The 24,374-nt window shown below is 40.6% G+C and overlaps 1 protein-coding gene and 1 long non-coding RNA gene across 5 annotated transcripts in view; one reads left to right on the top strand and one right to left on the bottom strand.

The window, feature by feature from the left end:
• The window catches only part of LOC148349034 (transcription factor COE1-like), a 40,046-nt gene extending 27,656 nt beyond the window's left edge, over window positions 1-12,390 (top strand). The window contains exons 8-17 of one of the 2 annotated variants that reach the window (XM_088320926.1): window positions 1,092-1,233; window positions 1,328-1,461; window positions 3,122-3,248; window positions 4,899-4,987; window positions 6,082-6,147; window positions 6,945-7,107; window positions 7,430-7,618; window positions 9,229-9,414; window positions 9,484-9,549; window positions 12,018-12,390. In XM_088320926.1, the coding sequence (XP_088177052.1) occupies window positions 1,092-1,233; window positions 1,328-1,461; window positions 3,122-3,248; window positions 4,899-4,987; window positions 6,082-6,147; window positions 6,945-7,107; window positions 7,430-7,618; window positions 9,229-9,414; window positions 9,484-9,548 (1,161 nt within the window). In that variant the 3' untranslated portion in view covers window position 9,549; window positions 12,018-12,390. The remainder of the gene's footprint in view (window positions 1-1,091; window positions 1,234-1,327; window positions 1,462-3,121; window positions 3,249-4,898; window positions 4,988-6,081; window positions 6,148-6,944; window positions 7,108-7,429; window positions 7,619-9,228; window positions 9,415-9,483; window positions 9,550-12,017) is intronic. The other variant, XM_088320927.1, reaches the window with a different exon arrangement.
• On the bottom strand, window positions 1,190-20,955 carry LOC148349035 (uncharacterized). Of its 3 annotated transcripts, none has more exons than XR_015847256.1 (3): window positions 20,846-20,955; window positions 20,422-20,683; window positions 1,190-1,515 (listed from the first exon to the last, which is right to left on the bottom strand). It is a non-coding gene; the product is annotated as an uncharacterized LOC148349035 (long non-coding RNA). The 3 variants fall into 3 exon arrangements; XR_015847258.1 differs by lacking the exon at window positions 1,190-1,515 and adding an exon at window positions 3,699-4,150; XR_015847257.1 differs by lacking the exon at window positions 1,190-1,515 and adding an exon at window positions 17,530-17,815.
• Between the last annotated feature and the right edge of the window lie 3,419 nt (window positions 20,956-24,374).

The following is a 24,374-nucleotide window of genomic DNA, read 5'->3' on the forward strand; positions in this document are numbered from 1 at the left end:
TTGGACTAATTAGTCACAAAAAGTAGCTAACTTGAAAAATGTTGAAGACCGCTGCCCTTTGCTAATATATTAAGACGTTTCCCGGCCAAAATGAACTGCAAAGAAAGTCTCAAGTGTCTGTGAAAGCCTGTCCGAAAAGAGTGCCCCCTTATTCGGTGAGTGGAGGGCAGAGATAGGCTCCGAATGACCAAGGTATGGCCCAGGCGCACTAAAACGTCTTGCCGGCTAAAACGAGTCCAGAAAATCGCCCTATTTGAACCCTAATCCCAAAACCACATGCTTTTCTCTAGCACGTATGTGTCTTCTATGTACATCCATGAACATATTTTGTCTTAACTTGGCCCAGGACGTTTAAGGACAGCAAAACTGGAGATTCCATCGCCATATTTCGAATGTCAATCACAATAATGAGGTACATTTACACCCATCCAGCATGGACGCCACTACTCGGGTTGCCCTGATATTGCGATCAGAGACTATATATTGAAATCCTGTTCACTTTTCAAACCTTATCGAATCTGCTGTGCCTCACCAGAAAGGGAACATTTTGTTAAACGTGTGTGTGTATGACAGCGGCAGCGTTCGTGGGTCTAATTTTGGTGGCTATTGTAGTGGAACCAATGGAGACAGCTCTGTTTCCCTTGCTAACGACCACAAAAATGTCCGCGCGCACAAAATCAAAGTCTGTGTTATTCTATTATCATTCTTCCAATTTTTTTCTTGTTTTTTTGATAGTGATGAGGACGAAAAATATTAAACAACGCACAATACAAAATGTCCATTTCAATAACTCATAGAAAAAGGATTGAATTAATATTTAAATTAATTATGTTTTTAATTGTATATAAAATGGAACAGTAACAATTACACTATTTTTGCTTTGTCTTTGTTATGAAGCGCCCTTTGTGCATTGAATTCAGACCTCCATTCCCTTGTAAATCCCTTTTTTTAGTTGCGTCACCATACCTGGTTCTGCTGCACTGCCTCTGGTGGCCAATTCTTGCAATTACAGTGTGCCAAATCCACGATCTTTTTTTTTTTTTTTTACTGCCAATTGTGAATTTTTGATGGTTCTTTTTGTGTTTTGCAAGGTGGTGGTGTCCACTACAGTGGGTGTGGACGGTCACATCTTGTCAGTGTCCGAGAACATGTTTGTCCACAACAACTCCAAACATGGCCGCCGGGCACGCAGGCTAAACCAACCGGACACGACGCCGTCGTACCTTCATCACGGTAAAGCACTTCGTGTGTTTGTTATTGTGTACTTCAATGCTAGCATTACCTGCAGATGGACAATGGTTAAATCTCGAATGTGCGTGTTATTTAGCGGGGACGCCGTGTATCAAAGCCGTCAGTCCCGGTGAGGGTTGGACCACAGGGGGCGCCACCGTCATCGTGATCGGCGAAAACTTCTTTGACGGGTTGCAAGTGATCTTCGGTTCGCTGATGGTGTGGAGCGAGGTAGGGCCTTTTATCCTCGGCGTCATATTACCACACTGGGATAAAGCGGAAATTCTGTCAAACATTAGAAACTAAGAATATATATAAGTATAGTTATTGTTTTGAAAACTTTTTATATCAGTAAGATTATGCTTCATAAAAACAACAGTACTCTCTTGCTGTATTGAGATTTACTTTTTGCGATTTCACTACTTCTTTCGGTTTTCATTGTGCATTGTGTTCCTCATTCTGATTGGCTAAACACTCGCCCGCCCCTTTTTGAAAGTGTCTGGTTGTGCATCAATAACATTACTGTCTACAAGGTACACAAACGTCTTGACAAAGCCGACATTACGTACATGCAAATCTATTACAATTTAAAGTTTCTATAAAAAAAAAACATCATGTCAACAAAATGGACCCACAGAAGCATTGAAAAGAGGAAGATGCTTTCAGTCGCCAACAAAGTTGGGTTTCTTGACATACTAAAGAAAGGTAAAATAATGTAGCAAGTTTATATTCAAAATAATTATTTGACAGAACAGAAGTTATTCGTAAAAATAAAAGTTTATTAAGTACAGTATTCTTATTTGTTCAACAAATGCTTGAGCCTGTGAATTAGGTTCTTTGGCTGCAATGTACTATTTAATTAATTTCCAAATAAATATTTCTACTTCGCAGGTTTTGACTATCCTAGTAACTTTTTGGAACATAACCCACATAAAAAACGAGGATATACTGCAAACTGTGATCAAAATAATTGACAAAACCAAAAAAGGGGCCACAAATGGCACCGTGGCCACAGTTGGGGCCTCACTCACTCTACCCATGAGTGCTCAAAACCTCATTGACAGTCTAGACCTATGAAACGCAAGAAAATATTGGTAAATACACCATGGATACAAGTAAATGAAGGCCCAAAAATTGATTTTGATGGCATGTGTGTATGTACACTGGCATATAAGGCTAAATTGCATGATAACCACATACTCAAAGAAATTCAAATATATCAATTAAACTCGTACGTAAACAGCAGAAATTATTAAATTATGTAGATAGTAAAGATTAATATACTAGTAATAACTAAAAATGTAACGGTTTTACATTAACAGTACCTTGCAGTAGCGCTTTAATGATACTCGTACACCATTTCTTCAACTTAATGGTTGTCACATTTTTCACTTTTCCTTCCCCTTATCTCTAACTTCCTTGGGACTCCCTTTTATGGGCAGAAAAAGGAAATAAAACCAACAAAATCCCAATAAAATGAGACGTGGTCCCAATCAAGAAGCAACATATAACTGAGAAGGTAGAAGCGCTCTAATAATACTCGTACACCATTTCTTCAACTTAATGGTTGTCACATTTTTCACTTTTCCTTCCCCTTATCTCTAACTTCCTTGGGACTCCCTGTTATGGGTAGAAAAAGGAAATAAAACCAACAAAATCACAATATAATGAGACGTGGTCTCTATCAAGAGGCAACATATAACTGAGCAGGTAGAAGGTCATCTACTGTTAAGGAGTGTCATTGACGCTCAGTTTTTTTTGTGTCCTTTTAGCCTTATTTTACCAAGGCAAAAGCCCACGACCCACTGAAAACAAGTCCACGAACCTCTTTTGGGCCTGCCTGTTGAGAAACACTGAACTAAACGTCAATTCACTGTTTTTCGCATCGCAGCTTATCACGCCGCACGCCATCCGCGTGCAAACGCCACCGCGACACATCCCTGGCGTGGTGGAAGTCACTTTGTCCTACAAGTCCAAGCAATTCTGCAAGGGGGCGCCTGGACGTTTCATATACACGGGTACGGACACACAAGATTGGCGGGCTTTAGTGAGTAGCGCTCTTTGGAATGAGAATAATGACCTTCAGGGATCTTCCATTGTTATTTATTTTTCTTTTGGGTTTATAATTCTAGTCCATATTTCTGTGACAAGTGTTTTTCTTGCTGGTTTGAAGGGAAATATTTAGTCTTGAGGTCCAGCTGGTATTTGAGGCCTCCTATTGGCTGAAGGTGACCACCGTGACTTGTGATTGGCTGATTGTTTCAGCATGACACTCTGAATTGAATGCTCGTATCGCAAATTTTCGTTGACTTACTTAAGACTGTGCATAGCACGAACAATATAATAAGTAATACATGTAACACATTTTGAGTGCAATACCATGTTCCACCACAACACGCCTGGCAGCACTGAGCACCAGTGGATGTCATTAATGGGACAATGTGTATTATTGGACTGCTAATGTCGCTGTATTATGTCGTACTATCGAAAAAAAGAGTGCTACAAATCCAAAGGAAGAATACCTACAAGAGACTCAATGACCATAAATTTGCATTTTCCCATTATTTTTTGCATGGCCTTTCACAAGATTTTTGAGTAACCATAGCAGCAAGATGGCCGACAATCATATTAACTCATGTTGAGGCAGATGCTATGTAAAATGAGGTAAAATATCCCTAAGTTTAAGTATTTAAAAAAACATAAATTTATATAACAGTTCATGTATATTTTTTCATCTTTTAAATCGATGTTTTTTTACATCCCGTCTACTGTGTCCTGTTTAAAATCGATCTCCACTATCGTTCCCGGCTATTTTGTTTTGTTTGATGTCATTCTCCAGTGTCTGGTATCGTTCCCGTCTATCTCGTCGTATCGGACTCCAGTCTCCAGTGCCTGATATAGCGTTCCCATCTTGTTTGTCCTAGGAGAAAAAGTCAGCAAAATACTTAAACTTTTATGTACGCATTCGTATGAAACCGAAGTGGAGAGACAGTTTACCATGTGAGAATGGACTATGCAAATCAAGTGTTTTGACAACAGGAGTAAGGACGAGAAATACCAGTGCCCAATATCAATCCTGTCTGTCCTGTCCTGTCCGGTATCGACCCGTCTGTCCGATACCTGCTCGTGCAATTGGTATCGATCTCGTCGGCCTCTGGCTTCCTGTCTTTTCACACCAGACTGCTGCCTTACGTCTTTCGCCCTACGATCGTCGAATAACTGGCGTTTGGGTTAACGTGCATGACTGCTCCATTTCCCGTAAAATAAAGCTTGTGTGAGAAATGTCACGCGTCTGGGTCCTCCTCCTGATCTGGTTCTTAACATTGCAGTCTGTGAACGAGTGTCTTAATCGCAGCACAATGCGTTACTTTTCAGTACTGGACATTACCTTATTGATTGTTTTAAAATGTAAGAAATGGATGTGAATTAGTTCATTTCTATGGATAGTACAAAAACAAAGTCTTGTTTCTTCCTTTAATTTGCACGCCTTTTAATCAAGTGTGCTCTGTAGCTCATTATTTATAATAGTCTTTGATGTTTTGCTGTTTTTATTTTAGAGTTAGGCTCATGATAGTTGAATATGTGTCAGAACTTTTCCCTGTTAAACAAAAGAATGGCTTTAATTGTCTTTTCTTTTGCGTGTGTGTGATTGTGCGTGTCCTGCACAGCTCTCAACGAGCCTACCATCGATTACGGCTTCCAGAGACTGCAAAAAGTCATCCCCCGTCACCCCGGAGACCCCGACAAGCTACCCAAGGTGCTAGCACACGCATTTAGACACATTGTTCCTCCCCCAACTCCAAGTGATGATGTCATGCAGCCGATGAGGTCACGGCTTTGTTTAACGACGGCCGAGGAGAAAGTCATCCGCCAGGGTCAAGTTTGCACGTGTAAAATAAGCCCATTTGCGGGGCTCCGCGCCGCTAATGTGCAGCCATTACATGCACATATATCAAATCACAAGCATACATCGCATGTGAGATCATGATGACAAGCTGTTAAAAAAAAAGGAGAAACATTGCCTCGCCCAAGAGTACACAGATGTTTAAAAAGAGAGAAAGAAAGAAAGAAAGAAGGCTACACCCTTCGATCAAAGTTCAAACAAGGGGCGGGATTTTATTCTTTTTACTGTTTAAAGAATTTTCAAACAATGCATTGGAAAAAACATTTGGGTCTTTTAAAAAATCGTTTGAAATCGGTGGGAAAACAACTGTCAGAGGTGATAAGTTTAAACTTTAGTAGACACTCAAAATAAGGAGAGAATACGTCAATGGATTTTGAACTTGCAAAGAGGACTGGGAGAGATGCTGTCAGTTAAGAAAACTCCATCCCGTGCTAAAGCCCTCCCCTGGGCCCCCTCTTTTCATTCAATCTTCAAGGTTACAAATAAACAGTCCCTTAGGGGTGTGGAATCAAAGAACGCAACATGATCGGCCGATAGCAACAGTGATTTAATCGAACAACAAACAACGATGAGACAAAATAACAAACTAGCATCCTAAGAAATCTCCTTTACATTTGTCAAATATTAAAACAAAACAAACTAATCAAGGGGGGAAGATATGGCGCTGTATATTAAAACATATTCTAAAAAGTATTTTATTCAAATAGATAATGTCAAAACAACATTATACTTTTTCTTTAATTTTGGGGGATGAGAAATCTAAGCACTTTTGGATGGGAAATTACTACATATTGTCGTTATGTGAGAAGCACTTATCTACATTTTTTCAACCATTCAACATTTTCTCAAGAGACTCAGTATTTTTTTTAATGTAAAATATTCTTCAAGGTAAAAATAAAAGGTAAATGGAAAAGAATAAAATATGTATATATTTTTTCCACCTCTAGGAGCTGATCCTCAAGCGTGCTGCTGACCTTGTGGAGGCGCTATACGCCCCAGCCCACAGCAATCAGGTCAGTGCTCTACCGTTTGGATTCCATTATGGCGGCTGACGTGATCACATGACATGATCACATAATGTGTTCATATAACCTGATCACATGACATGTTCACAAAACGTGTTTACATGACCTGATCACATGACATGTTCACAAAACGTGTTCACACGACCTGATCTCATGACATGTTCACACAACTTGTTTAAATTACTTGTTTACATGACGTGATCACATGATATGATCACATGATGTTTTTACGTGACATGATCACAGGATGTGATCACATGAGCTATTCACATGACCTGATCACGTGAAATTTTCACATGATATGATCACATGACATATTCACACAACTTGTTAAAATTACCTGTTTACATGACGTGATCCCATGACGTCTTAACATGACGTGATCACAGGATGTGATCACATGACATCTTAACATGACGTGATCACATGATGTGTTCACATGACCAGATCATGTGACATGTTCACATGTGATCACATGACACGTTCACACTACCTGTTTGAATAAGGTGTTTACATGAAGTGATCAGATGGCTTGTCATCTGAGCTTGTTTACTTGTTTACATGAAGTAATCACATCATGTGGTCACACCATGATCACATGACGTGATCACGTGATGTGATAACATGATATGTACACATGATCTGTTTGTATGACGTGATCACATGACTTGATTACATGACATGATCACATGAATTGTTCATGTGACATGATCAGATGATGTGATTACACGACATGTTTACATGACATGTTCATTTTACGTGATCACATGTGTAATTTGACGCAGGAAGCGGCAGCAAAGCGAGCATCCAACCTGGCCGAAACCCTATACGGCGTGCCACGAGGCCACGCCCAATTGCCTGTCCCCGCCCACTCCGGTACCATGGGCCCCACCTCCATAACAGGGCAGCTGTCCGTCAATGTGTCCGAGCCCTCTCGGACCAATCAAGGTACGTGGTGAAGCTATCCAAACTAGGACTGCAACAAACAACATATCCATGCTACAAAAATCACCAACTTTTCGTACTCAATGTTGATGTCATGATTTCTGCATGTTACTGCTCAAGACAGAGACATTGCGCATTAGTGACTCTCAGCAGAGATTCTAAACTTGTAAGTCGGAAAAAAAGTGTCTGGGAATAATACTTAATAAAGGAATTCATTGTCAACTATTTCTATTAGCGATTTTAGACAACATCGATTAATTGTGGCAGCCCTAATCCAAACCCCGCCCGATTATTCTGTTTTGACGACGCCCCCTTTTTTTCGCAGGCTTCCTCCGGAGCGCCGGTGCCAACGGCCTCTCTCCTCACATTTACGCTTCCGCTGGTTCAACACCGCAGCACGGCGGATACTCGCACACGCCGCCTCCACTGGCATACGCCGGCAATGCCGCCATTGGCGATTTTGGAGCCACGCCCACTTTCATCAACGCATCCGCCGACAGTTCACCTTACGCCAGTCAGTACGCATGGGTGCAAAAATATGTCTACTGTATTTTCCGGACAATAACGTGCACCTAAAAAACTCAAATTGGCCATAAATCCGAACGTGCGCCTTATATGTGGACAAAATTGGAAATACTTGTGCAATTATTGATCAATCGATACAATTTATCGCCGACCACAATTTCATAACAATGGTGGCAACCAGAATCGAACTGGATAGTAGAGGTAAGAGCCCAGAATCCTAACCACCAGGCCGCTAGGGACATGGATGTTTGTTCACAATTTCTCAAAATTGTATGCAACAGGAATTGAACCCGTATCACTGCAGGAAGAGTGCCTGTTCACTAGACCACATGGGATAAAAACAATGCATGAAAAGGCTTTAGGTCTTATGTAATTATCACACTATTTTTTGTCACAGTACCAGCTGTTAAAGGAATTACAAAATAAACGGGTACAAAATCGGTATTTTTATTTATATCTTATAAGGTGACGTAATTACTTCCCACAATGCATTTCTATTCATTGAGTTCAGAATCTCGTGTGCCTCACAAGTTGGCGATAGAATACTGTATTTAAGTGGTACCACGCACCTGTTTAATGTCTGACAATATTCTCTTGGCCCGGCCCACTTACAGGGTTGGGTAGGGTTACTTAAACTGGATTACTTTCAATGACTTTTGGATTACTCCAATACCAAATATGCTAATGAAAGACAAAAGAAACTAAATATGAATAAAATGATGACTCACAACACGTGGTAAGCTTTCTCTCTTGGCTTTGATCTCTTTGATCTCCGGCAAAACTAACATAAAATGCGACAGAAACAAAATGAAAATAAATCCAAACAGCTTGCCAACATCATTTTTGCCGTTCCGTGTGTTCCGTTACTCCCCAAGCCTGCACAACATTTAGTAATTGTATTCGTATTTAGTTTTTGTCTTTTATTAGCATATTTGGTATTGGAGTAATCCAAAAGTAATTGAAAGTAATCCAGTTAAAGTAACCCTACCCAACCCTGCCCACTTATAACATCGGCAGTTTGGTTCAGAGTTTGTTTTAGGGCCCCCTTAACCGCCAGTGTTGTCCGGGCACCACTTCTGTTGTGTGTCTTAGGTGGGTACAGCCTGGCAGTGCCCATCTCTGTCCAGGCTGTTTTTCTTCAGAAGGGGTTTGTCCCCCACATGAAACAGTACTGGTTTCCATGGTTACCTGATCTGATTCAGATACAGCACCTTCCTCATCTAGTTCTGTTGTTTTTCAGTGTAAAGCGTCACCCCGCTCTTCAGGAATGAGACGGACCTCGGCATTGCCAATCTTGTTACCTACATAGATAGGTCCTACATAACTGGGATAATCTATTTGGTTTTAAGTGATATATTACGACAGACTGATCAATGCTCAAATACGGATTTTTTAAAGATATTTTAGTGTTGATCCTAGGACAATAGTATCGATCCAACCCAAGTACTTGGTATTTATAATATCGATATTTGGATCGATTCGCTCACCCTTAGTTTTAACTCCGTTCGCCTTAGAGAGAAATAATAGACTATCTTTGGGGTGTGCCTTATAGTGTGGAAAATACAGTAACTCTTTCATGCTAATGTTATTTTTCTGCAGTGGTCCCCGCCAGTCCCACGTTGGCATCGCCAACCTCCCTTCCCACCAACTGCACCCCATCTACCGGCGTTTTCTCATTCTCGCCCGCCACCTTGGTAACGGCCGCCGTCAAGCAAAAATCGGCATTCGCGCCAGTCGTCAGGCCTTCGTCCTCGCCGCCATGTACCGGTACGACCGCGCTCCAAGGTGATGCCACGACCTTGGAACATTTGCCCCCCCGTGTTGCATTCTGACTTGTATTTGTCGTGTGCGTAGAGGGAAATTTTGCAGAGCCTGTCAAGTTCCCCTCTGGCGCCCTCCAAGGCTTGGCGTTTAGTTAAGGTAAGCCCCGCCTTCACTTCCTGTTCTACTTGATTCTGCTTGTCAATCACTTATCAACCCCGCCCTTCTCCACTTCCTGGAGAAAATTGCATACAGTGGCCACTCTACATAAGAGCTGCTCTACTTGCGAGAAATTCGAGACGTGTCTTGCGAGGAAAAATCTTGCCTGAGATACAAGAGAATTTAAGTTACGAGAATTTCCAGACGCTACCCCTCAAGACCACTCACTGCCAGCATCAGCACTGCCCTATTGACTTATAACCAAGCACCGCCCTCAAACACGATGAGCCAATCACAGTGCGCATAGCCAATCAGACATAATCTGCTGGCTTGTCCATTCAAACAGATTGCAGTCCGTCCAGTTTCGTTGGTTTTTTTGTGTGTTTTTTTTCTTACATTTCATACTTTAAAATGGTAGAACAGTGTGCATGGGGTAAATGCAAATCTGATACGAGGTATCCTGAGAGGCTGGGCTATGGAGTGTATTTTTTATCATTTCCCAAGCCACATTTAAATCAAGTCGACCGCAGCACCAACTCAATGTGGATAATTTTAATCAGGATGTCTATACTGCATATGTTCTTAGCTAAGCCAACTTAGTATTTGAGATAATGTATTATCACTTTGCTGGAGACAAATATAGAGTTTTTTATACCGTTAACATCTCTAGCGTTAGACAGACATTGGCTAACAGTAGCTCTTGGCTAGGTTGTACATCACGTCATGTTGTTTACTAGAAGTTCAGTGGCCTGTTATGTGCTAGTTTTTGTATGTCTAACCAAGGTATGCGTTTTACTGATTGTTAGCTGTTGTCCAAAGGGCTTTAGTCATAGTAACATTACGTCTTGGAGCTTGGATTCACTTTCACGGCAGCTGATCTACATAATGGAATGGAGCAGTAACCTGGTTCCCTATGCATTTAACCCCAATGATGTGTCAGATCAATGACATCGAACTTGTTAGTGTATATGAAGAGAAATTTTATAGATAAATAATATATTATTTAATTCTGCCTTAGAAGAAAAATGAAGCTAGGCTAACATGGAGCTTTAAGCTAGGTTTAGATTAATAAAAGCTAGTAGCAATAACAGGGGCAGCACGGAAGCCTAGTGGTTTGCGGCACAGTTCTGAGGTCATGAGATCGAACCTCCCTGTGTGGAGTTTGTATGTTCTCCCCGTGCTTGGGTGGGTTTCTTCTGGGTACTCAGGTTTCCTCCCACATTCCAAAAACATGCATGTTAGGTTAATTGTCCGATCCAAATTGTCCCTAGGTGTGAATGAGCGAGTGAGTTGTCTGTCTCTGTGTGCTGGCAACCAGTTCAGGGTGTCCCCTGCCCACTGCCCGAAGACAGCTGGGATGGGCTCCAGCGCCCCTGCGACCCTACTGAGGATAAGCGGTGCAGATAATGGATGGATAGTAGCAATAACAAAGCCTGTTTTACAGGTCAAGTCAAGTTAGATTAATTAGTTAAAAGTAAACAATGCTGATCCTCTACCATGACAGAGATAGTGTTTACATTGTGACCTGTACATTTTTACCCGAAGCTGAAGCTTTTCAGTGACCTCCTTAACCATAAAATGATTTTTATAACCCTCCAATCCATTGTTCAGACCCTTAGCCTAGATGGTAAGGCGCCCGCTTTGAGACTGGGAGGTCGGTGGTTCGCGCCCCGGCCGAGTCGTTCCTAAGACTTAAAAAGTGGTCGGCGGCGCCCTCTGTTGGCTGCGGCTGCATCGGCTCGCTACAACGGGTCAGGTGCAATCGACATTTCGTTCTGTGTACATTGTTACACAGAATGACAATACAAGGAAATTATTATTATTATTATTTTGATGACTTTGAGATGGTAAGTGATCATTCTGGGCCCAAAAAGCATCAATTGCTTCCTATGAAATGTCTCCGATTGTGACACTTGCGATAGCACTCTCCACAGAATGTTGAATATATCTCCGAGTAAAGGGGGCGGGGCTTGGCCATAAGTCAATTGGAACGTGCATGTCCCACCAAAAAGACCCGATCTTGTGTTGTGTTTTTTTAACAGTAACTTTAGTTTGAGGTGTAGAGTAAGTGCTTACAAATCTCTCATATTCATTCACTCCTTTCACCACCACTCATACACCTCTGTCAGCAGCTGCCGACTTCCTCCGTGATAAGTGCTGATAATAAACTCACATTTTATTTATTTTATACCATCTTGTTTATCGTACTACTGTATTTTCATGTTCAATTACTGTTTAATGTGATTTTAGTGATCAGGACAGTGTTTTATAGCTATTTACTGTGTTTTGGGGGAAGGCTGGGAACAGATTAATTGGTTTTGAGTTATTTGATATTGGAAAAATGCGTTTAAGATGAACTTAATCCAGGTAGGAATTACTCTATGTAGAGGGGCCACTGTACCTTGCTTTTCTTATAAAATGTGTCAATTTTGATTTATTTTTCTTCCTGTTTCTTTTTTTCTTGACAGGGAATGAAAATCCTGCCAAATTTAATGAAAGCATTTGGGCGTGTCTGCCTGCGTGTGGATGTTTTTGAGTCTGACTCACACTCCGGTTTTCCCGATCGAAAGGAAGTTATTCAGCTCAAGAAAGGAGCTTTATTTTATTTTGGCTGGGTCCTGTTGTGTTATATCTGTTCTGTTTTTCGTTATTCGTTGTCATTTTAGTCTTGTCGTTTTTTTAGTTTTCTTTTCCATTTTCGGTGCTGTTGTCATGTTAGCAAAAGCAGCCTTAATTTATTGGAATTTTGTGCCCTGATCCAACATAATAACGTCAAATGCTTTTCTATCCTTTTTTCACTTTAATGTGTAAACAAAAACTTTTGAGACGTGTGATTAAACCTTGCTTGTGTGTCACCAGCAGTTGTTGCTGTCTACTTTTTGCACTAATGAGTTTCCTTCTTTTAATGTGGAGAAATGTTCCGAATTCCACACTACTTGCACGATATTAGCATCAAATGACTTCAGGTGCCAAAATGGCACCTTTTGGATGCTGATGGTGTCGACTTTTGAGTGACACGGTAAGCGGCGTGTGTAGGTGCAGGTACGAGTCGTACATTAGCTAATGGATGCATGCTCACTTTCACTTTTTGTTACACCTATTCCGTCGCACGTAACCCCTCCCCCAACACACACTAGTTCGGATGCACATGCAAGTCAAACAAAGCATACTTATAACATTGTAACTTGAATTATTTTTAAATGTAACTTTTTTTAAAAACCCCAAAACTATAGACAATCTAAAGCGGCCATGTCAAACTCCGTTTGGGCTCAGGGGCCAGATCCAGACTTTACGTTCTCAAGTGGGTGAAATCAGTTAAAAAAACGCCAATCCCAAATAATGAGCTTTGTCTTTCAGTACATTTGTAGCCTACCCTACAACTTTCATTAAAGAAAGCGAGGGATCCTTTCGAAGCGCAACACATTTATACACGAACAATGGAAAATAATGATTTTGATGTTTGGCATTGAATGTGTTGACAAATTGTTCATTTTAACAGTTGAATAAATGCAGCTTTACATCTGAACTAGAGGCTTAAAATGTCAATTATTAAGTCGATTTGTTTTTTTCCTTTATGGAGGATCTGCACAGCATGAACTTACTTTTACTTATTTATTCATATAGAGAATGTGCTTAAACTATTAGTTTAACTCCAAATCACTTAATCCAAAGAAATGTTCTTCCTCGGTGTTGGGAAAAAAGATGCGCCGCTTCCTCCTTCCACTTTGCTCACATCAGATGTCATTTCCGCTTCTCGCCAATAGCTCACAAGCTTTACAAACTTTGTTTCTGCTTTTCGGACAAATATTTCACTATTTGTAGCTTGTAATCTGCAGAATTAGATTTTGTTTACGGTGCTACTTTGTTCAGTTTCTCTTTGGTTCGCTGCACGTCGCCGAAATGCGCACTTCAGCGCCGAACTCTTCGAGTACAGACGCTGCCCTAGTTACGAACAAAGTTTCCGGACGATCGTAAGTTTAGTTTGATCGCATGTTGCTTCAGTGTTATATTTTGCATGTTTAAGGTTTATACGAGTAAGGCTTGTATAAGTAACATTTATTGTTTTGTATTAAAAAATAAACATTTCATAAAATAATATGCTCTATAAAGATGAATAAAGTAAAGGTTAAATCACCTGTGGAAGATGGGCTTCAAGAGTTAGGGGACTTCCTCCTCCATGTTAGAAAGTGGGTGAAAAAAAGCGATCCAACCATCTTCTCAACTGCATCAAGCTTTCCTATTCCAAAAGAAACGGCTCACCTCTTCTTTAGACTTTACACCAACCACATTGAATGGATGCACGAGATATTAAACAATAAAAATGTCAAAGTTCTTAGCGCACTGGAGATGGTTAAGACATAGACGGTATAGAATGTTTACACACGAACTAGTAAAAGGAAGCGGATTTCTTCTTCGAGGTGGATGCTGGGTGACCTCTCACAGCGCCACACACCTCTAGCGGCGGAAAGAAGCACTGCAGTAATGTCCTGTACTCGGAAAAAGGTGCACACAATACAAAATCTAACTTACAGCAATGTCCGGATATTTTTCGACATCCCCCAAAAAAATGATCGCATCTACCGTTTATTGTAAGTGGAATGGTCGTAAGTAGGGGAGCGTCTGTGAACCCCAAGTTGCGCAATTCGGCCAAAACGCACAGTTTGGCGCTTAAGTACCTACGGCCGAAGTTACTTTGACGTGAACTAAAGCTTCCGGTTTATTTCGGGCTGGATTATCAAATAAAGTTAATCCATTGTGTTTGGGCAGGTTCAGGTTAATATACCGGAGACACAAGTAAGGTCGGGCTGAATTTTTTAGGCATGATCTCTAATCTGAACCAACTCACCACACTGAACCAACTCAGCACACTAAAAAAACTCTGGTGGGAGCTATGAATAAAAAAAAACTACTTGCCTCAATTGTCATACTGCTATGGAATGGGGCTCACTAAGTAGAGCGCTCGTCTTGGTACCAAGAGGTCGCAGGTTCGATTCTCTGTGCCTCTGAGTTAAATATTGAAGTCTCCTTGGGCACGACACTGAACCTCTAATGCCCTTGATATTGTGGTGAGAGGGTGTGTGTGAATCAGTTACTGTGAGACACAGTGACTTGAAAAGTGCTATTTACCTTTTGAAACAAATAAAAAGTAAAAGTTTTATACAATAAAATAGGATACAACTACCAATCTAGGTAAATAATACACAATATTGTCTTCAACATAAAACCAGATGAATCTTATTGTTAATGATATGTGCAAACAAGTGTCATTCCATCAAAGGTCCTGAACTCAGACCAAATGAGAACAACTATGTAAAAATATGAATTCCATTTAACAAAGGAATATTGTTTGAATAATAAACAAAAATGCAGGTACTATCACTTAAACATAATTCATTTAAAAAGTTTGGATATTTGTAATTATATTAAATGGGAACAATCGCATTTTTTATTGATGTTGAATCCACCACACTGTAAGAATTTCTGCTTATAATGTTTTCCGTTTTTGAGGAAAAAAACAATCTTGCATTTTGTCTGTTTTGTTTTAAATAGTTTGAAGTTATATTGGTAGAAAAGGGAGAATCAAAAACTTACCAGAGCAACATGAGAAAATCTGTACGGGTGATAACAATGGTTTCAAATGTATTCATCAATTACAGGTCAAGTACCTTTTTTTTAATACAAAAGTCTTTTCAATGACACACAAACACACCCTCGAAGTCACTTAAGTCAATCTGGAACTAGAAGCTTCACATCAATTATCCCTCACTCCTTCAGTTTCCTCCAGTTTCCTCCCCTTCTTCAAAGTTAAGATGACGACAAAGATTATAAATATAATAGCACTTTTTCCTTTTACCTGTGCTGCAAAGTGCTTTTAAAACGTCTTCAGCGCTAATAGGAGTTGTCGTCGTTTTAGCTGTCAGCTGACGACATAACTTCCCATGATTGCCTTCTATATGTACATTCACCACATGTGGAAGCCAACAGCACCACATAATCTGCAAAAAGTAAGGATGCAATATTGAGGCGCCCCAACCGGACCCCTTCAACGCCACAGCTTGGCCTATAAATTCTGTCTATAAGGGCAGCCTTGGTGGAGTCCAACTCCCACTGGAAACGAATCTAAATTACTGCCGGCAATGCGGTCCAGACTCTGGCATCAGTCATACACGGACTGCACAGCCCGCATAATACTCTCTGGTAGCCCATACTCCAGAAGCACTCCTCGCAGGGCTCCCCTAAGAACATGTCGAATGCCTTCTCCAAGTTCACAAAACACTTGTAGACCAGATGGGCATACTCCCATGCACTTTTGAGGCCCCTGCAGAGTGTGTAGAGCTGGTCCACTGTTCCACGGCCTGGACGTAGAGCCCACTGCTCCTCCTAAATCTGAGATTTGAATTCCTGACGGACCCTCCTCCCCAGTACCACCAAATGGACCAGGGAGGCTGAGGAGTGTGATTCTTCTGTAGTTGGAACACACTCTCTCGTCCCCTTTTAGAAAATGGAAACAGTCCCAGTCCATAAAAAACTGTCCCCAATGTCTACGCGATGTTGCAGGGGTGGATGTTGTCTCATCCACCCCTGGGGCCTTGACACCGGTGGGCTTTTTAACCACTGCAGTGACTTCAACCTCAGAGATATGAGAGCCCACCTCAGAGTCCCCAGGCTCTGCTTCTTCAAAGGAAAAGTTGGTGGGATTGAGGTGGCCTTGGAAGTATTCTGCCCACCGCTTCACAAAGTCCCGGGTCGAGGACTACAAAGCCAATCTTTAAACTGCGGCCTAGGTTGTACTCATGATGACTGAGCAAGCTTTTTAAAAAAAATTCTCTAAGCAAACGCACCCCAAAAAAGGGGGAAAAGGGAAAATATTTACGCTAATTCCTCACTTCCCTCTACCAAGTGAGCCCCTCCCAAATGACATCACCGACTAATAGACATATACAAGACCACACCGTGTGTACACGTGGTCGCTTCCCAGGATGGATCAGATCATCTGTATGACATCACACATGTCCAGGGTCAGGGAGTAACGGAATACATGAAATTGTGTATGTAAATGTAACTATTCCGTTACATTTACAGAAAATAAGACCTAATCAAATTACAGGAACATTTAGTTCATACAAGGATTACTGCACAGGATCATAATTCTATTTAAAACTGAATTGTATAATGCGCTGATAGATTATTTGTGCCATAATTTCAATTACTGACATGTAAAACGGATATATTAGGTTTACACACACACACGCAGTAGCAACATACGCGGGCCTATCTGCTGCGCAGATTATCCAGACCGGCACAATAGCCTCACCAGACATAAGTCTCAGGGGGGGCACAACTATTAGGACCCTAAAATATATTTGCATAGCACTTAATGCACAATAAACATGACATCATGTGTAACATCTTACATCCGGCCCATAACTAGTCTGCCAGGTGAAAGAGAAATATTATCATTTTGCTTAATAATCTTTACTACGTGGTTAAAATTTGAGTAATTTTTTTCTAGGACCAAAAGCAACTACCTAAACTTGGTTTCCACCAATTCTTTTTCAACACTACTTTGTTCATTCATGTTAAACACAATTTATTAATTTTATTTTAATTGATTTGTCTTTGATTAGTATATTCCGGATGGGAGTAATCCTAAAGTAATCCAGTAATACTTCTATTATATAGTAATTCAGTTTACGTTACCGATTACATTTTTCAATAGGTGATTAGTAACTGTATCGGATTATATTTTTAAAGTAACCCTCCAAACCCCGTACACGTCTCACTTTACACTTGGATTGAGCGCGCGTGCACGCGAGTGTGCACATGCACGCGCAGACTCTCATTTTTGACGACTAATGAGTTGCGCACAAGCACGCGAGGGAATAACAACTAGGGAAAACATAAAAGCGATTCTTTTCCTGAGTGTCGTTATTTATTTGAATCAAATTTAACGAGAGCCAAATCAAACGTCAGGTGAAGATGTTGTGTGCAAGTGTGAAAGTTTACGCGTGAAAGTGTACGTGCGTGTTGCTGACACGACAACAGACTGTGCAAACCGATAAAAAAAATGAGGCTTTACATGTTTGTAGCCTGGTAATTGAATAGTGTGTTTGTGTGCATGCATTATTTAAACAAATTTTGCTTTAAACCATTTATATTTTCACGGGATCCCTGGACGCAACTCTGGACAGCCTTCTCCAGTGTGGACGGTCCCTTGGCTTGTTCTTGGGTCGGGGCGAAATTGGCACCAGTGCATTTCAAAACTCTAAAACATACAAAAATACAAAATAGTATATGTATTTTTGCATAATATCTATATATATGTCATTGGTATATCCCTATTATTTATCGAGGTAATGCATTTTGAAGACAGTCTATCTCGTTTTTGACTTGCTGAGTTGTGACGTCATGTGAAGAACACCGGAACCCTCGCAAGTCACCCTATTGGTTTACATGTTAACTAGTCGAATAGGTTTTGAGTGTTTTGAGCCGAGTTATGGTAGTTTTTGTGCAGAACGTTCAAGCGTTGTGTCGCAGATGGGTGCAGCAATGGTACGACGAATGGCGAGCGGCCAAAATAACACACACAGAGCTAACAGGGGGCGAGCGAGAATAGAATTAGAATTAAATTTTTATTGTCATTCTTTGTAACCATGCACACAGAACGAAATGTCGATACACCTGACCCATACAGTTAAACTGTAGCTAGCCGATGCCGCCGCAGCCAAACAGGGCGCCGCCATTTTAGACCCAACTGCTGTGTTGGGAGTCATTAGGTGACCAAACCCTTTAATTCAAACCCTTAATGCCGAGCGCCAAGCAGGGAGGCAATGAGTACCAATGTTGTAAGTCTTAAGGTATGACTCCCCCGAGGCTTGAACCAGCGACCTCCCAGGCTCGGAGCGGGCGCCCTACCATCTAGGCTACCAAGCTGGTAGGACATGTAAGGCTGACCGGGTGCCATAAAAGGACGAACCGGGATCGATGGGCATAAAAAAGGGAGGCTGGCTGAACGTAAACACGATGAACCAGGACGACCGCGATGCACAGAAGCAACAAACACGAACCCAGCCGGGATAAAAAACAATGAACGCGACAGGCAAGCCAGTAAGCTGACTGCTAGCAGGGCTAACCTAAACCAAACAAAACTGGGAGCCGCCGGGAACCCACACGCTAACAGGGAGCTATCTGGAAAATATTGAATTGACTGAAAAACACGCGTTAAAAAACAAGGAAGGAAAAGTAACAATCATACCTATGAGGAGGCAACGGCAAAAAAGAAACGCACGCTATACAAGACATGTAGTTTGTTTTTTTTCATATTCGGGAGACGGATTGTGTTTCACGTGTAAATATATAGTACGCGACAACATCTACCGCTTTTTAAAGTCAAAAGGTTGCCATCTATGCGTCAAGTTCCTATAATAATAATAATAATAATGAATAATAAAATCATAGCTAATGCTAGCATGCCAGGATAGCATTGATTTTCAGGAGGAAAAAAATTAGCTTTGGCCATGAAGTGAAAAAACTTTTGAAAATCCAAACAGAAAAGCAAACCTGACGAAAAGACTTACAAGAATGTAAATACAATAAGCAAGCTAGCAGCTCAATCCCCAGTGTTGATGCTAACGTCAACAAAGGGTCAAATTAACATACTAAAAGGAGATTAGAATGAATAAAGTGAGAGGTTTTGATTAAAAAGTAGCATATTTGGTGTTGGAACGGAGCTTGTTGGTCATTAAAATAACCAACAGAGGATGCCAGAGGTACACCACGAGAATTCGTTTTTCAGGGTGGTTTCAAATGTAAAAATGTATGTTAGGTCAATCTTTTATCCGTCTCAAATTCTCAATTCATTCTGAGGGGAAAATCACATTTATTATTTTTTATTTTTGAGTATTATCAACTTTGTAGTGCATTAATTTTGAAAAAATTATTAATCCGGAGAAAAAACTTAAACAAAAAACGTTGCGCAGGGCATGACCCTACAATAGTGTGATAAGCTCATTTTATCTATAACATCCATCCATCCGTTATCTACACCGATTATCCTCAGTAGGGTTGCCGGGTGCTGGAGCCCATCCTAGCCATCTTTGGGCAGTAGGTAGGGGACACCCTGAATTGGTTGCCAGACATAACACAATCATGATAATTATTTATTTTTTTATCATCAGACATTCAATTGGAATCATAATAATTTGGATTCTTTTCTTGTTTTTTTGCTAGGTCCTCGATTCAAATTCATAATTGCTTTCGTTTTTGTATTGTACTTTGGTTTCTTGTAATCCATTAATATCCACAAAAGTGCTGACATATTTCGACCCTTTAAATCAACACATGCCTTGAGTTTTTCTTTCTTTCTTTTTTTTTGCCCTACTGATTTGGCTGTTAGCGTCAGAAAAGTGTCAACGCACAAACAACAGCTGCGTTTTATAAAAAGACATAACTGTTAGGAGCAGTTTGGGACGCTTCCACTTCCCTAATTGCATGTGCAAGCACACATGAAGTTGTCGAGGTGTTGTGGTGTGGAATTTTTATTTTAGAATTACTTTTGTAAAAGACACGGGTTTGCCCATGATAGGGTCCAGGGCCGGATTTAGGTTAAGAGCTGTAGGGATGATGCCTCCAGATGACTTCAGCCACAGAACTGCTCCTACGGGACGCAACTGGACTCTCCAGCAGTGTAATAAAAATCTGAAAATCCCCAACTGATGATTTGTAATCAAAAGATCAATGACCTGCATGTGTGTCATGTTCATGCCAGGAACTTTTTTGCTGCGTGTCTAAATTGAAACTTAGCCCATTATCAACAATTATAATTATTATGATTGGAGAACCTTATATTAAAAAACCTCAACAGGAACTCACCAATCACTCCGGTTACCGTGATCTCATCACACTTTAAAAGCAGATGCGCGCACAGCTTCCTTTCCCTTTCTCTTTACCCGTAGCTCTCCACACGTGAACACGCCCCTTGCCAAAATGGCTGACCTGGGCCTCCGGACTTGAAGTCTTTGAGTCACACTGGAATTTTTCTTCTAATGACACCGGAAAAATTGGGAAATTGGTTTCGAGAGTCCTCAAAATGTGCTTGAAGTTGGCCATGAAAGACGTGTACAAAACCTGTGGACTAGACAAAAATAGACGAGACACACACAACAATGTAGTCGCACACCGATGACATCACAGACTAACTTTCATCTGATTGGCTAGGACTTGAAACAGGAATTTCAGTTCATCGTCAAAGCCAGAAAACCGTAAATTTGTGGGATTATTTTTATTAAACGCTTACAAAAATTTGTGGTCACACAGAGCTGCCGTGTCACTCACTTCCTGGTACTTCGCCGCTCCATCTGTTCCTGCGCTTCCGGTTCGGACGCTCAAGTTTCTTTCGCACGGCACTCGAAAAATACAGTACACGGAAAGTGACATTTGACATGCTGCATATGGCACAAGATGGAACTCGACTCGAGGATCGCATCGTTGTCCAAGACTACACAAGGTCATTGTAAAAACAAATTTCACACTACATGATTATTTATAGATGTATTCTAACACGGAAAAACTAAATATCAAAAAGAAAAATAAATAACTTCAAAGAATATATTTTAATTCATTTTAATTTCATTGAGGGAAATAAGTATTGGAACCTCTAGTGTGTATCAGGTATTCTGGCTTCCACAGAGCAGTTAGACACTCCCAATCAACTGAATTCAAGACACCTTACAAATCCCCTGTATGAAAGATACCATTTCACAGAATCGGACAATCAGACCGTTTCCAAACTCGTCAACATGCATCAGACCAAAGTGCTCCTTCAGGACTTCAAAGACAGGATTGTTGACCTGCACAAATATGAAATGTGCTAAAAAGATATTAGCAAGATACTAGGAATCAAAGTAACAATTGTGACAATTGTGGTGCAATTGTGAGAAAATTTAAGAAGTATAACATGACCATCATAAGACCTTGGTCTGGTGCTCCAAAGAGGACAGTGTCTAAATTACAGTTTGTGTTGTTGCCCCAAAAACCTTTTACTTGTAGCCCCACCTGGCGGAGAACATCTACGCAGGGTCGCGATGACCATGAGAAAGTGAGGGAAATCGTACTGCAACCACTCAACAAGAATTGGGGAATGACTTCAAGGAAGCTGGAAGCACAGTCTCCAGGAAGACTATAGGCTACACTTTGCGACGCAATGGATTACAATCGTGCAGTGCGGAAGGTATCCCTGCTTAAGAGGGAACATGTGGCAGCCCGCCTCAAGATGCACAAAGGGATTGAGTGAAAGTTCTGTGGTCAGATGAGACCAAAATTAATTATTTGGTCTAAACTCAACCAGTCATGTGTGGAGAAAGAAAAATAATGACTATGACCCCAAGAACACTGTGCCACCCGTCAAGGATGAAGGTGGAAACCTCATGTTTTTGGCGGCGTTTCTCTGTCAATAGCACAGGGCTATTTCACCCTATCAGTGGGAAGATGGATGGAGCCATGTACCGTTGTGCCATTCGGAGGGACAACGCCCTCCCCCTCTATCAGGAAGCTGAAAATGGACAATGGCTGCATCTTCCAACTTACAAATGACCCAAAGCATACAGCAAAGGCAACCAAGGAGTGTCTCAAGAAGAAGCACATTAAGGTCATGGAGCAGCCTAGGCCTTCACCAGACTCCAATCCAATTAAAAATCTATGGAGGGAGGTGAAGGTTTGAGTTGGCATGCAACAGCCCACCAACCTCAATGATTTAGAGAGGATCTGCAAAGAAGAGTGGGCCAAAATACCCCACTGGCATGTGTGCTAACCTTATGGTTAACTATCACAAATGTCTTACTGCTGTGCTTGCAATCAAAGGCGTTGTCATCAACTATTAAGTGCTTTTGGCTAGCAGGAACAAATACATTTTTTTTCTGAATGATTACATTAATTAAAATACATCATTTATAGCTATTTGCTGGATTTTCTTTTTCATGTTTTGTCCCTCCATATTAGAATGCATCTATTATTAAAATAATAGAATGACCATGTCTTAATTGGCAGGCAAACCAAAAATATCAATAAAGGATATAAATATAGGACATATATATATATATATATATATATATATATATATTACAGTGGAACCTCGGTTCTCAAACATAATCCGTTCCAGAACCCTGTTTGAAAACCGATTTGTTCGATCACCGAAAAATCGTTTTTCCCATTAAAAGTAATGTAAAATCGTTTTAATCCGTTCCAACACCCTGAATGTTTACCATGAACGTAAACATGAAGCTAACCCAGGCTAATCGTACGTTCGCGTTAGCGTAATCTTTCGTACGGAAGATTACGCTAACGCGAACGTACGCGTATGAACGTGTAAAAATAAAAAATCATTTAGTACCCGGGTCTCCACAAAAAGTGGTGAGCGGTTAAAGGGTAAAGAAAAGAATTATGAATAGGATTTCTTACCTTTGTGGTGGTCTGCAGAAGCCATGCTCTATTCCCTCGAAAGAAGGGAAACTCGCACACCTTCTTCATTTTGCTATTATTTCTTTCTTAAATGCAATAGTTGTACGCACTACTCTTCTTTTTTCACCTGCAGCAACTTTGCTGCTTGCACCGACCTTCTTCGGAGGCATAATTAGGGGCTTAAACACTCCGTTCACCGATATTAAAAGCGAAAACGAAAAGAAGTGCGTGCGCACGTCATAACAGTTCTTCACGAGGGGTGGGGGCAATCTACACGATCTACACACGTGCGCCGCTCAGCATCGCACCCTAGCGTACCGGCGTTCGAACTCCGATTTTTTGAACGAAAAGCGAAGCAAGAATTTCTCGAAATTTTTGGTCGAGAACCGATTTGTAAGAAACTGAGAGGTGTTCGAAAACCGAGGTTCCACTGTACACCCATACATCCATGCACCGCTTATCATCAGTAGGCTGGCACCTGGATGTGATCCCATGACTTCAGAACTGTGCCGAGGACGTCCTAACCACTCAACAGCCTTGCCGCCAAATATATATATATATATAATGTATGTATGTATGTATGTATACATTCTATTTTTTTTATTATATCTATGTTTTGGCTTTATATCAATCAATGGTCGAACATTTTATATCCACTGCAGCACACCTTCATCTACTTTGTCCAGACATGTTTTATTAACAAAAATAATTTAAATGTTTTATTGTTTTTCTTACTTATGTGAATCATTCCCAGACAGTCTTATTAACATTTGTGTTCTTGCCCCCAAAACCTTTAACTTATAGCACCACCTAGCGGAGAACACGCAGGTTGCCAATTAGAAATAGAATTCTCTTTTTAATGATTGTTTGCAGCAACAATTTGGTCACAATGATTTTTGGAAGAAAAGAAAACATCCTGTGTTTCCCGTTTTAAGGATTTTATTACAACACTAATATGTTTAACACTAATACATAGTGGTGCTCAGGGGATGGATACAATAACAATTATAGCTTGTTTTTAAAACAGTGTCTCATAAACACATGCACCTGTACTATATGACGTTATTATTATGATATTAATAATGTAAATTAGTATTATTATTATTATCACACCCCGAGCTTATTTCCACGGTTAGGACCCTACTTCAACATTTTATGTTCATAGGCCTAACAGGACGGAACAGAGTGGAGCTTCTCTAGCTAATCTAGCTAATTTAGCAATAGCTCATGAGCTGACGTTGAACAGATTAACAAAACTTTAAAAGCTAAATCAAAAATGTTTTTGTATTTTTTTTTATTTATACCCAATAAATAGTATCTAAATTTTGCCATAATAGAGTAGAACTTCAAGAGTGCCTCTTACAAGTTTA

This window comes from Urocampus carinirostris, chromosome 17, assembly GCF_059441175.1.
Source record: "Urocampus carinirostris isolate Australia breed hairy pipefish chromosome 17, RoL_Ucar_1.0, whole genome shotgun sequence".
Classification (NCBI taxonomy): Eukaryota; Metazoa; Chordata; class Actinopteri; order Syngnathiformes; family Syngnathidae; genus Urocampus; species Urocampus carinirostris.